The 18239-nt window shown below is 42.0% G+C and overlaps 2 protein-coding genes across 5 annotated transcripts in view; one reads left to right on the forward strand and one right to left on the reverse strand.

Annotated features, from left to right (window-relative positions):
* The window catches only part of GRAP2 (GRB2 related adaptor protein 2), an 84704-nt gene that overhangs the window by 62336 nt on the left and 4129 nt on the right, over nt 1-18239 (reverse strand). The window lies entirely within an intron of this gene.
* Nucleotides 1-18239, forward strand: part of ENTHD1 (ENTH domain containing 1) — a 60698-nt gene that overhangs the window by 20391 nt on the left and 22068 nt on the right. For both annotated transcript variants that reach the window (XM_045001923.1, XM_045001922.1), the window contains exon 4: nt 5446-5564. In XM_045001923.1, coding sequence (XP_044857858.1) covers nt 5446-5564 — 119 coding nt within the window. The remainder of the gene's footprint in view (nt 1-5445; nt 5565-18239) is intronic.

Genomic DNA, 18239 nt, shown 5'->3' on the forward strand with positions numbered 1-18239 from the left:
CCTACGGGTGTTGGTGTGATACTGACTCAAAGAGAAGCATGTTACATAATGAATCACCACCACCACCACTTCTGGAGCTAGAAAGTTTTACTTGGAAGTTTCCAGTTTAAGAACAGACTAGGCCTGGTCCTAATTAGCTTGTGAGAATGATTGAGAGCACAGGTCAAAGTGATATATTAAAAGTAGGGCTGGCAAGCGATTAAAAAAATTAATCGTGATTAATCACACTGTTAAATACCATTTATTTAAATATTTTTGGATGTTTTCTACATTTTCAAATATATTGATTTCAATTACAACACAGAATACAAAGTGTACAGTGCTCACTTTATATTTATTTTTGTTTACAAATATGTGCCCTGTAAAAAACAAAAGAAATAGTATTTTTCAATTCCCCCATTACAAGTACTGTAGTACAATTGCTTTATCATGAAAATTAAACTTACAAATGTAGAATTATGTATAAAAATAACTGCATTCAAAAACAAAACAATGTAAAACTTTAAAGCCTACAAGTCCACTCAGTCCTACTTTTTGTTCAACCAATCGCTCAGACAAACAAGCGTATTCACATTTGTGGGATATAATGCTGCCCATTTCTTGTTTACGTCACCTGAAAATGAGAACAGGCATCGCAAGATATTTACGTGCCAGATGCGCTAAAGATTTGTATGTCCCCTCATGCTTCAATCACCATTCCAGAGGACATGTATCCATGCTGATGATAGGTTCTACTCGATAACAATCCAAAGCAGCGTGGACCAACGCATGTTCATTTTCATCATCTGAGTCAGATGCCACCAGCAGATAGTTGATTTTCTTTTTTGGTGGTTCAGGTTCTGCAGTTTCCACATCAGAGTGTTGGTCTTTTTAGTCTTCTGAAAGCATTCTTCACACTTTGTCCCTCTCAGATTTTGGACAGCACTTCAGATTCTTAAACCTTGGGTTGAGTGCTGTAGCTATCTTTAGAAAGCTCACATTGGTATCTTCTTTGCATTTTGTCAGTGAAAGTGTTCTTTAAATGAACATGTGCTGGGTCATTATCTAAGACTGCTATAACATGAAATATATGGCAAAATGCGGGCAAAACAGAGCAGGAGACACACAATTCTCCCCCAAGGAGTTCAGTCTCAAATTTAACACATTTTTTGAAATGAGTGTCATCGGCATGGAAGCATGTCCTCTGGAATGGTGGCCGAAGCATGAAGGGGCATACAAATGTTCAGCATATCTGGCACATAAATACCTTGCAATGCCGGCTACAAAAGTGCCATATGAACACCTGTTCTCACTTTCAGGTGACATTTTAAATAAGAAGCTGGCAGTGTTATCTCCCATAAATGTAAACAAACTTGTTTGTCTAAGCAAGTGGCTGAACAAGAAGTAGGACTGAGTGGACTTGTAGGCCCTACAGTTTTACATTGTTTTGTTTTTGAGTGTAGTTATGTAATAAAAAAATCTACATTTGTTAGTTTCACTTTCATAATAAAGAGAATGCACTACAGTACTTGATGTAGTCTGTGTTATAGAAATCAATATATTTGAAAATGTAGAAAAACATTAAAAATATTTAATAAATTTCAATTTGTATTCTATTGTTTAACAGTGCAATTAAAGCTGCGATTAATCACAATTTTTTTTAATCACGATTAATTTTTTGAGTTAATCGCATGAGTTAACTGCGATTAATTAATAGCCCTAATTAAAAGGGCTTAATTTATTTTAGTACCAGTTCTTTCTGTCAGTGTGTGCACGCTTGACATAAACTACTGAATCGAAGGGAACTGGCAGTTCCTAAAAGATATAATGCTGGAGGCTCAACATCAAGCTATTCTGATGCAGAGGAAAAATAAGAAGAGCCATAAGAGGCAAATGTGGCTGCACAAGGAGCTTTTTGGCTATCCAAAACTCAGTAGGGATTCATACAGGAAATTGAAGGAGGGGCATGTCACCAAAGTACTACATGCATCCGACAAAGTGGGTATTCACCCACGAAAGCTCATGCTCCAAAACGTCTGTTAGTCTATAAGGTGCCACAAAACTCTTTGCTGCTTTTATGGGAATAGTGTGAGTGTGTATGGATTAAAATCAGGAAAGCTAAGGCAAAGAATGAGTTACAGCTGGCAAGGAATGTTAGAGACAACAAGAAGGGGTCTTTAAATACATCAGACAAAAAAAAGAAAGATCAAGGACAGTGTGGGTCCGCTGCTCATTGGAGAAGATGAACTGGTAATGGAAAATGATAGGAAAGCAGAGCTGCTCAATGCCTACTTTGCTTCAGTCTTCTCACAAAAATAACATGTGACCGGATGACTAGTGAAGTTACCACAGACAATAAAGGGGAAAGGATGCAGACTGGGAAAGTAAAGAACATGTTAGAGATCTTCTGACCAGTTTGAAAGAATTGAAATCAGCGGGCCCAGATGCTATTCACCCGAGGGTACTGAAGGAATTAGCTGAAGAAATCTTAGAGCCCCTGGCAATAATATTTACAAACTCATAGATAACAGGAAAGGTCCCAGAAGACTGGAAAAGTGCTAAAATAGTGCCCATCTTTAAAAAGTGGGGAAAGGAGGAGCTGGGGAACTATAGATCAGTTAGCCGGACTTTGATATCAGGGACACTATAAAACATTCAATTTGCAAATACCTGGAGGATGAAGAGGTGAGCACTAGCAGCCAGCATGTATTTACTAAGAACAAATCGTGCCAAACCAGCTTGATTTCCTTCTTTGGCAGGGCAACTTGTTTGATGGAGAGGGGTAATGTGGTGGACATAATATACCTGGACTTCAGCTAGGCTTTTAACAATCCCACATGACATTCTGATAGGTAAGCTGTAGAAATGTGGGCTTGGCAGAACTACCATTAAGTGGATACACAATTGGTAGGCCTCTACCAAATTCATGGTCCATTTGGGTCAATTTCATGGTCATAGGATTTTTAAAATCATAAATTTCATGATTTCAGATATTTAAATCTGAAATTTCATGATGTAACTGTACAGGTCCTGACCCGAAAAGGGTTTGTGGGGTGTGTGTATAAGGTTATTGTAGGGGGGTGATGGTATTGCCACCCTTACTTCGGTGCTGCTATTCGTGGTGGCGCTGCCTTCAGAGTTGGGCAGCTGGAGAGCTGTGACTGCTGGCCAGAGGGCTCCACATGCTGCTCCTGCTCCAAGAGCCGCCCCTGAAGCTCCCATTGGCTGGGAACTGCGGCCTATGGGAGCTGCAGGGGTGGCACCTGCCGATGGGGCAGTGTGCAGAGCTGCCTGGCTGTGCCTCTGCGCGGGTGCCGGAGAGGGGACAGGCTGCTGCTTCCAGGAACTGCTTGAGCTAAGTGCTGCCCGGAGCCTGCACCCCAGCCCTGATCCCCCTCCCACCCTCTGAACCCCTCAATCTCAGCCCAGAGCACCCTCCTACACCCAAAACCCTGCATCCCCAGCCCCACCCCAGAGCCCACACCTCCAGCTGGAGCCCTCCCCACACCCCAACCCCTTGCCCCAGCCTGGAGCCCCCTCCCGCACTCTGAGCTCCTCATTTCTGGTCCCACCCTAGAGCACTCACCCCCAGCCAGTGTCCACACCCCCTCCTGCACCCCAACCCCAATTTTGTGAGCATTCATGACCTGCCATACAATTTCCATACGCAGATGTGGCCCTCAGCCCAAAAAGTTTGCCCATCCCTGCTATGAGGCCTTCAAATATCAGGCTTAAACAGAAATTCAAATAAGTGGTGTCTCCTGTGGTCACCAAGGGAGAGATTTAGGGTATGTCTACACTGTAATTAAAAACCCGTGGCTGGCTCGTGTCAGCTGACTTGGGCTTCTGGAATCTGAGGGCTGTTTAATTGCTGTGTAGATGTTTGGACTCAGGCTGGAGCCCAGTCTCTGGGACTCTGCAAGGTGGGAGAGTCCCAGAGCTCGGGTTGCAGCCAGAGCCTGAAAATCTACACTGAAGCTAAACAGCCCCTTAGCCTGAGTCCCATGAGCCTAAGTCACCTGGCACAGGCCAGTCATGGTTTTTTAATTGCAGTGTAGACATACCCTTTGTTTCAATACTTAGGTCAGTCTTTTACTTCCTGGGGGATTGCAGGGGCTAGAAGTAGAGCTGTGCAAATAATGAATGTTTTGGTTCACTGGGAATTCTGAAAAAATCAGAAAAAAATCATTTTGGATTTAATTGTTTTTTTTTTTTAATTTTTCCTTGAAGGAGATTTTGAAATGAAACTGTTTTTAACAGGAAAAAAATCAATTGTTTTGGAATGTTTATTTCAACACAACCACTTCAGCTAAACCAACATGAACTCACGAAACATTCTGGTGTCACTGAATCTGCATTTTTTGTTGAACAAAGTTTCACATGCCTTTGCATTGCTGTATAGAAATACCTGTTAGCTGATCAACCGCACTCGTGAGCTCCAAAGGGGACTTCCATCCATGCCTTGTCAGTTTTAGGAAAGTTACTGAATGACCCTTGAGTGTAAAAGATTGTTCTTAGAGAAGCTGCCAAAATATCTAAATAATATTTATTCTTTTACCCACAAAATCAGGGCATCAAATGAAGGTGTTTTCTCTCAGCTCACTCTCCCTTTCTCTCTCATTTTTACATACACAATCCCACTCCTATTTTATCCTGCCATGTGAAATCACAATACTGAAGATGTGATATCAATTTTTTTGCCATAACAAGAGAATCATGATTCATTGCAGCACTAGGCAAGAAAATAATTTTTGATTAATTATTATTCGTTAAGCCAGGCTGTTAAAAGATATAACCAGGGAAAAAAGCTAATATAAAAACAGTCTGAAATGGTAGCAAATAAAATAAAAATTATTAATGACAATATCATTTCATCTTCTCATATTTTTTCACATTTTTCTCTGAACAAAGTTCTCTTTTAGTGGCTTGTGGTCTTTAAAATTTGTCATGATCTTTTCAAATGGTCTCTAAACTCCTGTTTAGTTCCTTGTGATGTGCAGCACATGTCTGCCATGCTGCAGTAATAATATTCCTTTTAAATAGTAATTAGAAGGTTTGGTGGGAGGGGAGGGGATGATTCTAGTATTGGTTTGCTGGGCATTCATTTCTCTGTATAATTTTCACATAAGTGAGCAGAACAACCCTGCTTCTTGCATTCATTTCACCTGTATATAAAAGAAGGCATGTTTTACACACTGGGGATATAACACGGAAGGCAGTAGGTAAGAATAGGAGGGCCGTGCTGAATTTTGAATCCATCTGGGTTTGTCAATTATCATAAAGAGTTATAAAAGCTGTTAGTATTCAGTCCCAGTCATTGGCAGGTGGCATTGCAGTTAATGGACCAAATGAGCCTTCAGAGGCATTTTTCTACCCGATTAACTCCAGAAAATTTAACACCTGTGTAAAACTCATTTTTTTATTTTGCCAAAGTAATTTTTTTTTAAATATTTCTTTCATTGACAGACCATTTTCCTAAGGCAGCATCTGCACCACAGCAAAACCAGCCTTTTCAGTCACCAGGGAAAGTGGCAATGGCCCAAGAAATGGTGGCATCCCAAATCATTGCTAAGAAGTCATCAGAGGTAAATGCTATAGGGAACGATGCTACTGTTGGAGGAGAGGGGTTGAAGGATGCCTAAATCAGTCTGTTCTGATCCTTATGCTATTTATTACCATGGCAGTGAACAGGTCAGAAACACACTGGAGTTTTCCAAATTAGGATGTGATCTCAGAGCCAGGTTTATGATTTGGGGTCCCCAAACTGCTGGAGTGAGGGGAATTATGCTGTCCACCATCTCCCCACTCTAGCCCAACCATTGGAAGAGACTGGACAAAGAGACTGGACATGACTTGCTAAGTCTGTATAAAGCCCTCCAAAGTGAAGGTTCCCAGCAATCTTAAAGGAAAACTCCAGTGTTGTTTTTAAATTTTTGTATCAAAAGAACATCAAAGCTGTCTTCTTAAAACTGACATTAAATATTTAAAAAGGTACATCTCCATGAAGAATGCTATTATCTTGCTAACAGGTAGAAATTAGGTCAGGGAGCAACTTAGTCTGCATTGAAATCAGTCAGGAAACACTGGACTGAAACACTGAATACCAATTTTTGGTACATTTAAAATAAGACAATTTTTTCAAGTAAACATAATTTTGTTTGAACTTAACTTGCTTTACTTTATTTTACTGGAAGATAGCGTCTAGGAATTTCAGATGGAGATAAACTGAAGTCTCCCTCCCGGAGAAATAGCAGGCAGCTGATCTGTCCCCTTCCCTTCTTCTTCAGCTTAGTATTCTTATACCAGATCATGCATCCTTTACCTCTAACCCTACCGCTAAACTCCACCCATATTCTCAGCTCTGCCTTCCCTTCCTACAGCCTCACTCCAGCAGTAGAACTGTAAGGTACCACAGCTCTTGAACCCAGTCCACAAGGTTTACAAGTGAGACCCTTACCCTATGTGCCACTGCACTCCAAGGTCAAATAAGGAAACTGCAGCTGAAACCCCACCAAACAGGGGCTATATCCACTGACTCAGCAGGATCAGCTGACTAACAGTAGATCTAACAGTTGGGGTCTTGAGCCTGGGCACCACCACTGAAAGATCCCAAGGTTCTGGTCAACTGAGAGGCCATCATTCTTCCTTACATCTACCAATTCCCCTGCAATTTACAGATCCTGCAGGACAAACAGGCCTTTTCCATGCAATGGACCCCAACTGACTTGGGAGTGGGGGATAATTTCATGGATTTCTCTATAGCTCAGGTCCTCAGCTTTCCAATAAAACCCCAAAACACCCCAGATAGGGAAGAAACAGTAGATGGGTCCCCACTGATGTTGGGCCCAGTTACTCAAGAGATCTCATCTTTATAGTTGTGATTGGGGAACAGCAGGAAGTCCTACAATTCACTCTTATTAGTGTCCTGCATCTTACCTTGATTTTGGGACACCTGGCTACTCTGGCATGACCCCCATTTTCTGTGGTCGCAACACGTTCTCTCTTTCCCATTGAGTTTCTCCCAGTTCAAGAACCTGGAATTCTAGAACCCAAGCTGGAGAAACCCGATTGAAGAACCCACAGGCCCATCTACATGGCGGCAACTCCATTGGGTCCAGAAACACCAATTCTCCATGACGAACCATGCCTCCCCGTAAAATACTGAGACTAGCAGGACATCTTCAAAAAAACAAAGTGCACACACACAGTATCCCTGCATCATGATTTACGATTTTCCCATAGACCTGTGAAACCAGAAAAACCACCATCCCACATACAGAAACTGCACCATTTCCTTTGTGAATCTGTCTTGTTTCTGACCAACAGGGAGGAATTGGTAGTGAATCTGAAGGTGAAAGGTGATTTGGGCGACTGTGATCACAAAATGATAGATTTCATGATTCTAAGGAAAGGAAGGGAGTGAGAACAGGGATAATGGACTTCAAAAAAAGCAAACTTTAACAAACTCTGAGAACTGGTAGGTAAGGTCCCATGGGAAGAAAATCTAAGGGGAAAAGGAATTCAGGGGAGCTGGCAGTTCCTCAAGGAGACAATAGTAAAGACACAACTGCAAACTATTCTGATGCAAAGGAAGACAGGAAGAATAGTAAATGATCAATATGACTCCATCAGGAGCTCTTTAATGACCTGAAAATCAAAAAGGAATCCTACAAAAAATAGAAACATGGTCAAATTGATAAGGAGGAGTACAAAAGAACAGCACAAGTATGTGGGGACAAAATAAAAAAGCTCAAGGCACCTGGCAAGGGATATAAAAGGCAATAAGAATAGTTTCTTTAAATATATTAGGAGCAAGAAAAAGACAAAGGAAAGTGTAGGTCCTCTATGTAGTGGGGAAGGAGAGCTAATAACCGATGACATCAAGAAAGCTAAGTGCTTAGTGCCTATGTTGCTTCAGTCTTCACTAAAAAGGTTAATGATGACTAAGGTTACGATTCTGTCATGGAGGTCACAGACTCCATAACTTTTCAGGACCTCCGTGACTTCTTCTAGAGCAGGTCTGGAACAGCTAGCCAGCGGCCAGCCCCAGGGCTTCCAGAACAGCTGACTGGCAGCCAGTCCCAGGGCTGCCGGAGCAGTGTCTGGGGTGGGGTCAGTCCTCCTGGGGCTGGAGCAGCTGAGGTGAGCCCCTGCCACAGGAGCAGCTGCAAGCCCCGGCAGAGCTCTGTTTTTCTCCCTGCCCCCCAGACTATTTTTAGTAAAAGTCAGGGATAGATCATGGGCTCCATGAATTTTTGTTTAGTGCCCATGACCTGTCCCTGACTTTTACTAAAAATATCCGTGACAGAATCTTAACCTTAATGATGACCAGATACTCAATACAATTAACATTGACAACCGGGGGAAGGAACGCAGGCCAAAACAGGGAAAGAACAGGATAAACAGAGGTGAAAGTAAGCCGGTCTGGTCCGGTACAGCGTACCAGCAAGAGCCAGTATGCTGTGCTGGACAGGACCGGCTTCCGCAGACCTCCAGCAGCTGTGGGGAGCCTTTAAAGCACCACTGGAGCTCCGGCAGCTGGGCTCCCATGGTGATTTAAAGGCCCCAGACCTCCACGGCGGCCAGAGCCCCGGGACCTTTAATTTGCCCCTGAGCCCTGGTAGCTCTGGGGTGATTTAAAGGCTCTGGGGCTCCCAGCCACAGCCAGAGCCCCAGGGTCTTTTAATCTTGAAAGGCCCTGCCTCTTCTGGTTGAGGCCACACCCCCACTCAGGACTCTGGCGTACCGATAAGTCCTTTAAATTACTTTCACCCCTGAGGATAAAAATTATGTAGATAAGTTAGATGTATTCAAGTGGACAGGGCCTGATGAAATTCATCCTAGGGTACTTAAGGAACTAGCTGAAGCAATCTTGGGGCCATTAGCAATTATCTTTGAGAACTCCTGGAGGATGGGAGAGGTCCCAGAAGACTGGAAAAGGGCAACATAATACCTGTCTTTTAAAAGGGGAACAAGGTGGTCTATAATTCCCCAGGTCCTGTCAGCCTAACTTTAGTACCTGGAAAGGTACTGGAGCAAATTATTAATCAGTTTGTAAGCATCTGGAGGATAATAAGGTTATAAGGAATAGTCAGCATGGATTTGTCAAGAATAAATAATGCTTAACCAACTTAATTTTGGACAATCCAAGACTTGGCATGCAGTAGCCTGCTTATTCCGGTGGCCACAGGTGCGGGATGATGTCTGATCTTACATCAGGTTCTGTGACACATGCACTTGGACTAAGATCTTTTGAACCAAGCCTTTTGTCTTTCTGATACAGTATGAAACTCTTTCCCAAACCTGGTTAAATAAAACCCTTGATTTCATAACAGAACTACCAGTGAGAAGGACACAACACTATACTAACAGTAGTGGATCAGCCTCCCAAAAAGGCCCATTTTATACCATGCATATATGCCTCCCGACTGTAGAAATTACTGCACAACCCTTAATTATGCATTTTTTTCACTGCCATGGCCTTCCTGATCATCTTACCATAAACTGAGGCTTTCAGTTTACATCCAGAATTTGGAAGGAAGTGTTTCATGTCGTGGATGTCCATTTGTATACATCCACCTCCCATCATGCCCATTCGGATGGCCAATCAGAATGGGTCAATCAGATACTTGAATAGTGTCTACACTGATTCCTGAACCCCTGCCAAAATAACTGAGTTGTGTTACTCCTGGCCCAGTTCAGTCCCTTCTATCTCAGCTATGGTTTTCATCCACAGTTCAATCCCTCTGTCCCCTTGTCCACAGCAGCTCTTGCTGCCTCAGATCTGGTACAGACTATTCATAACACCCAGGCGAAATTAAAGGAGCATCCGGAAGCTGCCATAATAGCTTACAAACATCATGTTGACACGTACCACAAAGAGTTCCCACCTCTGACGGTTGGTCAAAAAGTATGGCTATTCACTAAATACCTACAGACCAACCAACCTATGCACAAATTGGATAATCAATACAAAGGCCCTTACGCCTTTAACAAATCAGTCCAGTGACATTTGAATTGCAGTACTCCCTCAGTCCTGGAAGATCCATCCAGTATCTCATGTAACCCTCCTGAAACCTCTTCTCAATGATCTGTTTCCCTGCTGGTGCCACAGCTCCCACCCCCAGTTCAAATACAGGGCCATGAAGAGTACATAGTTTGGGACATCCTGGATTCCCAAATATGCAGAGGAGTGAGTGAGCACTGTATTATTTGATCGACTGGGAAGATTGTGGGTGCGAAAAATGCTCTTGGGAGCCAGCTCATCATGTTCATGCCCCTGCAAAACTACAGGGATCACCATGAATAGCCTGACCCCATGGCTCCTAGAGACCAGCCTTGAAGGTGCGGGGGAGGAGTAGTGTCAGGCATCATGGGTCTCAAATCCAGTCCCACGGGGTTGCCAAGAGAGAGAGAGTCATACCCCCTGCATCACCACCCTGCAAGGCCAGACAAGGAAACCAGTTGATATCCCTCAACAGGAGCTACACCTGCTAACTCAGCAGCATCACCTGACAAGCAGCAGGCTGCTGATTGGACACCTCTTAGCATAAAAGTTCCTGTTCCTGCCTTACCCTTTGTCTGAGGGACTAGCTGCTACGCCTGCTGCTGACCAGACTCCTGAGATCATGTTCATAGCTCCTCACCTGGTTCCCGCTCCTTTTGTTACCTCGCCTTGTTCCTTTATTTTGTCTTTCATCCTGGCTCCAGTTAACAACTCTGGCTTCTTGACCCTTGGTGTAACTTCTAATTCTGTCTCCAGTTTTGACCCCTGGTGTGACTTCTGGCTCCAACTCTGGTTCAATCCTTGCTGTGGCTTCTGACCCCAACCCTGATTTTAATCTGGGGTTTGACCACGTTAGAGGTCCCAACAAAATCCCACCTATTCTCAGCAATAAATTCCAGCCTGCAGCCTGATTTATTATTATTATTATTATTAGTAGTAGTAGTAGTAGTAGTACTGCCATGGTACCTAGGAACCCTAGTCATGGAACAGGTCCTGATTGTGCCAGGTGCTGTACAAACACAGAAGAAAAAGGCAGTCCCTACCCCAAAGTGTTTGTCTCATCCTTGGGACTTATCTGGTAGGGAAGTAATCCGATTGGAGATCACTGTGTTGAAGAAGCAGGGAAGGGAAGAGATTAGAGACATGCCATTTCCCAAGGAATGGGTTCCAGGTTATCTCTCTCTGCAATTTCCAGCAATTAAAATAAAGAAATACAAGTTACATTAAACCAGACACTTACACAACCCTCACCCCCTACTTTTACCTGACTGCGTTTCTTAAATATATTCCAAAACACCTAAAAAATAGCTTTTCCGGTTGGTTTCATTTCAGAATGAATTTCTTCTTATCCTATAGGCAGAAAATGGCAGCTTCCATGTAATGAGCTAAGAAACACATGTAGCTGTAGTAAAGTTGAAATATCAAGAAGTATTTCTTAAATGTTATTTCTATTTCTAAGTTTTTGGATATATTCCATTTTGTTATGATAGGAAGCCACAGACATTTTGCTTTAAGGCATTCCCTGGGTCCCCTCTGTGATTGGCAAACAGTGACGAAAGCTGAGACCAGTACCAGTTCAGGATACATCCTACAGGGTCATCATGGTAAAACTGCTGCTGGGAGGGAGATGTTCACAGAGATCCAGAGTGCCTTACCCTTACTCACATTTAACATCATTTTACTCCATGAGTAATTCCATTTAAATCAATGGGACGACTTGTGGAATTAGGTACTATTCAGTGTGAGTAAGAGTATCCCAATCTGGCCTAGAGTGAGTCCAGCCACCACGTGGAAATGGGATTATGCTAGCTGGTTAAATTAGCTCTAGCATCTGGCCATCAGTCAGCAGACCTGATGCCCACCTGGAACATGTTTTGGAAGGTCACTTATAAAAAAACTTTGTAAACTTCACTGTTAAGTTTATTAATAGAAATAACTATATCCCTGTAGACATGCATGGGTATTCCAGGGCAAATACTCTTTTCTTTCTTAATAACATTTTGTTATCTGATTGCTAGTCTCTGCACAAAGAGGTTATCTGATTAATATGTAGACTAACACACCTTTGTATATTTGGTAGCTTTATGAGCTGCAACTTCACCTGATTAAACTGCTTGTTCTAGAAAGAATTCTGTGCTTTCTACCCTACTCTGAGTCTTTTGACAGAGATCATGGGGAGGAAGGTTTTCCTCATTTGGACCCATTGAGGAAACATTGCTTTTTAGATCAGGTGGATAAATCCCACACTATTTCCTTCAATTGTGGAAAAGCAGGAGGGACACTGGTGGCCTAGGACTCTGATATATTCAAATTCATCCTTGTTCCGTCTTCCAAAATCAATTACATAGGGGCCGGGAGCAAGTGCCTCTTCTGACTGGTGTTTACAGAAGTGAATACAGAGACTCTGAAAGGAAGTGTGTTCAGCCCTTGACCACTGGGAGAATTACTGCATCCCTGAATGTAAGGGTGGTGACAGGAGGTGGAATAAAGAGAAAGACAATCCCAGGAGGAGGAAGTCCCATCCCAGAGGACCCATTTCTGTGTTCAAAGACATTTTTTTCAAATGCACACTATATGGTTCTCAGGGGCATATTCACTGGCCAGTGCATGAAATTCCCTGTGCACTGAGGAGGGGAATATGCCCCAAAAGTTTTATGGAATCTTATGATGAACTGGAATGCAGTATTGTCTCTGTCTCTTCCCACCTATTCCTGGCTATGATTTCGGAGGCTCTACAAGGGCCTGCTGTAACTAATTTGCTTCCTTCCCCATCCCAAGTAGTTTTCTATAAATGGTACCCCCTGCTTTGCAAAGAGGTTTGGAAATGAGATTTTTCATTTTAAAAGCATTATTATAGCATGGTAATATTCCACCATCCCCCTGCCAAGCTTCCCCTTATTAAATGTCAGCAGCACTCGCCACAGTCCAGCTCTCCCTCTGTTCAGCAAGCTGCTTTCACAGTGGATGATGAAACTTGGCATGGATAAACAGTAAATCTCATTAGTGATGCCCACACGTGCTGTGTAAGGGATTGTAGGTGATCTACAGTACTAAAGGAAAGCACATACTCTGATTACAAAAGAGAAATTGAAAAGGGTTCTTCTCTATGGTTGCTAAGTCAGCACAGGCAAAGCTTGCATATATTTTTCAAAATGACTTATCATAAATATATATTTCAACCCATTCTGTTTTCCATGCACAGCACACTGGAATTTAGGAAAGCAACACTTTCAGACTCAGATCCATGCTTTCTCTTTTCTTACGCTGCACGCTTTCATAGTTAAAAATAATGCTTAGCACTTATGTAGGACTTTACAGTTTAAAGTTGCCATTAAAAAGTCAACATTTATCAGATACTGTACTGCATAGTGAGCAATGATGCTGGAGATACTGCACTTATTTCCTGTTTGAATAAAGAACTACCATGATTTCCAGCACTGTGGTGACTGAAGATGAATGCTGAATTTTGAATGGTGACCACTGTAAGTAGTAGTATCCTTATAGTACAGATGGGAAATCTGAGAGGTTAGGTGCTTGATTCTCACTGACATGAAGGCCGCTTTGCACCACCGTGGCAGTGTGAAGAGGTCTTAATGTGGCTGTAAGTGTAATTTACTCAACTTTAAAGCCTCTTCACACTTCCAGAACTGCATCAAGCAGTCTTCGTGTAAATGAGAATTAGGCCCTAGCTTTGCTACACATTGTCATTGCCAGAGCCTAGATTAGAATTCAGGAGTTCCTAGTTTCTGGTCTTGTACTTATATCCCTAGTGCTTTTTAACATGGAGAGAGCTTTCAAATGTACCTCACAGAGGCCTTGTCTACATTGGAGAAATTTGCGGTGCTAATCACCAGAAGATGAAGATCCCTGGCATAATAGCCATAGCAGTGCAAATAGTCCTCCCACTACCACCTCACGGCGCATTGGTCACCGCTCATACAGCTTGTGTGGTCTACTTTTTGTACTTTGTCAGAATGGAGATAAGTTTGCTGGAAAATACTTATGCATACAAATAGCACAACAAACAGCATGGAGCTAGTTGCATGCTGTTTTCACAGTGATCAGCCTCTTTGATTTTATTCTGATTCTATCATTGGCATGTATCTAAGGAGGCCATTGTATGAGAATGCTGCCAGCTGGCTTGATAGCCAATGTTCAGGCATTAGTGGCCATCTGGAGCAATGAGGTGATCCAGGACCACCTGAAACTAGTCTTTCATACTACTTTAATGTATGACTGGATACGTGAGCTACTGGGTACCAAGATGAGTATTGCTCAGGGTGGCAAAGAGTACTGAGAGAAGGCAAAGAGACTGAAGGTCCAAGAAGAACAAGGCTTGGGACAATTACAATAGATCTGGTTTATGCTGGAAAATGTGCTCCTTTTACAACAAACTGGACTGAGTTCTTAGCATTCGCTCTCCTACATAGCCTGAGGTGCTTCTAGATAGCATGGAGGTTTCTTGCAGCGCAATGGTGATGGAAAAAAGGAGAGCACTCGATCTGTGAATCAGGTGGACCAGCAAGACAAGGATCCAGACAAGGTGGTTCCGGACACATTGCTGGAATCTCAGGATCCAGAGCTGGAGGTGGAGACTATGCCCAAGCCATTTCTGCAGGAGGCAGAACAGGAGAGATGCCCTCTACAGCAGGTATGCAGCTTTTTATTGTAAAATGTACCAATGGGAGTGGATTTTGTAGGCTTGAGGACAGAAAAATGGTTTCCAGGTTCCTATGAATGCTGTTCTTAGTGATTTTGGATAGGGGATAATGCCTCACATGAAGGTGGAAGTATCCAGCTCTCTCCCCAACTCTTCCATTCTCTCCTCCCTTACAGAATGAGTGATAGTTACTGACCCTCTCCTCAGCCCACCCAGTTCAGTTCCCCTGTAATCCAGCAGGGTCAGCATGTCCCTCAGTAATGTTGCCCCTTGCTTTCCACTGCAGAGTTCAGAGTGGAAGTGCTTGCTTCAGTTTGCACAGTAGCTGGATGTGCCATGTCATGCCTCATGGCCAGATTCAAAATGATGGATAAGAGGGGAGAAAAAAAAGTCATAAGTAACATAGAAATCACAACAAAAAGGGTCTAAAAATAAGATACTATTGCAAGAAAGTACATATTGGTGTAATTGTTCATGTGACATCGTATTTCTCAATCCATACACAGTTTACTGCTTGTATCTACCTGCACTCAAAAATTTTATTTTTTCTTGCTGTTTAATGCATGAAAAGCAGTCTTAGGCATATTTTGATGACACAGTGAAGTAGAGATAACTACAGACCATGAGAGTAGGGGAACTAATTATGCTGTCTAGCCCACCAGCGCTCAGAAATCAAATACATTGATTGAAATCTTGTGGAGATATGATTAATCTTAGATGTGATTTCCCTCCAGTATTCAGGAGTTATGTCTAAAAACCTACACAAAACAAGTCTTCTAGCCTTACAATCAAATTTTGGAGCATTCCATATTTCTCTCCACCCCTACAGAAGCTCAGACAACTTCTTCATTCACAGTTCTGGTTCTCAAATATCATTAATGCAAACAAAAACTGCTTTTCTTTCCCTTGTTAATCTAGTTAGAGTGACCACCTCCTGGCCAATCTCCCATCCTCACATTAATCTAGTATCCTCACTCACCCTTATAAATGTCGTGTGTAAATTCTAATAATACATTCCTACCAGCTCTACTCAAAGAAGAAAGTGCCTTGTGACCAAGAACTGGAATTCAAAACTGAAATGGAATGGTTACTTTTGATCACATTCTTTGTTGTATCAAGGGAGATATGTGCTTTTGCTATGATTATTAACTCTTTCATTTCTTATTTCTCATTTTAGTGGCCTTTGTGGGTCATCCCAGAACAGACCTGGGGGCAAGCAGACTGGACCCATAGAGATGGAATGACTGACAGACTTGAACTCCAGGAAAAGGAAGAACTAGACATGCACAGAGATATGAATAAAGACATATATATATGGAGATATACCTATCTTATAGAACTGGAAGGGACCCTGAAAGGTCATTGAGTCCAGCCCTTGCCTTCACTACAGGACTAAGTACTAATTTTGCCCTAGATCCCTAAGTGGCCCCCTCAAGGATTGAACTCACAAAACACTGAGCTATCCCTCCCCCTTGGACTACACATATAAATTTGGGGAGCATAAAATAAATGACCTTTGAGAAATAGGAAGGTTTCAGACAGGACAACAGGGAAATGATGCAGGGCTAATTTCAGAAGGGGGAGAAATGCAAATGGAGGACAGACAGTTCCAAAGGGAAATTTTCAACTATTACATCAGGGCTCAAGCATAAGTGAAGTACCGATGCAACAACTAGCTGTTACACGTATGCCTGCAATCCCTGAACAGTACAACATTTTAAATCAGGATACCACTACTTATTGGATTACCTCCTACTTTTGCTGCCTCATAGCCATTCCACCCCTTTACAAGATCCTGGAAAGGAAAATTGGAGTCCCAGTGAGATGCACTTATGAACTTGGAAGATAGCATCTCTATTGCTTTTTATAGTGTACCTATGTCAATTTGTTTTGCTGTTGCAGCTGGCCTGCAACTTTGTGTATAATAGAGGAGCTTCTGGAGTACTTGTAATAACTCCCAGAATCCACTGCTTCAGACTGCCAAGTAGGGAACTGTGTGATAAAAAATCCAGAGGACAATGCAACCACAACTATGTAACTGCACAAGTGTGTATACAGGGCAAAACTGCAACCAGAACAGAATGGCTAATGTGGACACACTGCTGCATTGGTGTCACCCCACCAGTTCAGTTACAAATAGTTCAATCCTCTACTGTAGACAAAGCCATAAATATGATTCCACCTACCTTCCACACAGTGTTAACCATTTTCCTTACCACATTTGCTAATTTAACTCATTTAGGATTTTACAGAAGCGTTATCCTCTCTCAGCTTTATCCTTCTATTTGAATTGATCCTGCCAAGAACTCATAATCATCAATATCAGAATCATTTTCATGTCAAATGCAACCTGATTCTTGCAAAATAAAAACCATTATGAACCTTTGCCCCCAAATACAACTGAAACCAAACGAAAGCTTTTGGAAAACTCAGTGATGATCAGTTAATGTTTTTACTGTTATTTTTCATTTCAATGCAGTCATTGCATTACCTTTTTAAGGTGTGAAGCAGAAATAGATAAATGCTTTTCTCACTAATTCTGGCCCTGCTTTATAGATATAAGAGGGTAGAAATCAGTAACCAAACTTTTGGGTAGTTACGTGAACTGAACTACCAAGACCGAGTTGTGCCAGCTTCCAAGCAGTCTAGAAGGGTTTGGACTTCTGGAATATGTTGTTTCTTTGTTGTGAGAAAAATGAACAGACACAGACTTGGGATATTCTTTCTTATTCTACTTTTTAGACTGTTCTTATTATTTCTTTGACTAAAGATGAGTAAAAACAACAAAAGCAGCAACTAAGATTACATGCATGTAGCACAACACCACTTTCAGGGCTCTATCAGAACATCTTTGCATTCAACAGACTACTTCCAATGTCTGTGTGTCTGTGTCTGAACCCACCCCAAACACATTAAAACGTCGTAAGATCATATACCTTTCTGTCATTCACAGTCACTGCCACCAGCCATATGCCAATCACAATTACGCCTCCTACACCCAAGGCTGCCAGTCTGTCTGGAGTTGCCACAGCAGATTCATTTTAATCTGTTCTAGGAATGTACGACTTTAATCTTGACTGTACTACAAAAAAATAGTTGATAGCAGGTGTCAGCAACAAAGAGAGTTAAACCAATGCTGAATGTGGTTTACCTGCAAGTGTGCTAAGGATAGACTTCAGCACTGTTTCAACTGCATTCATTCCTGCCACCCTGATGTAAGCAACAGATACTTTTCTAGTGTAGCCAAGGCCTTAATTCCCCATTCAGCTGCTTTGTTAAACCTAATCTGTTAAGACAATTGGAAACCTGCTGTGTTTTTTAACTAAGGCTGTCAAGCGATTAAAAAAAATTAATCGCGATTAATCGCTCTGTTAAACAATAATAGAATACCATTTATTTAAATATTTTTGGATGTTTTCTACATTTTCAAATATATTTATTTCAATTACAACAAGTGTACAGTGCTCACTTTATATTTATTTTTATTACAAATATTTGCACTATAAAGAACAAAAGAAATAGTATTTTTCAATTCACCTAAAACAAGTACTGTAGTGCAATCTCTTTATCAAGAAAGTTGAACTTACAATCATA

This window comes from Mauremys mutica, chromosome 1 (assembly GCF_020497125.1).
Source record: "Mauremys mutica isolate MM-2020 ecotype Southern chromosome 1, ASM2049712v1, whole genome shotgun sequence".
Lineage (NCBI taxonomy): Eukaryota > Metazoa > Chordata > Testudines > Geoemydidae > Mauremys > Mauremys mutica.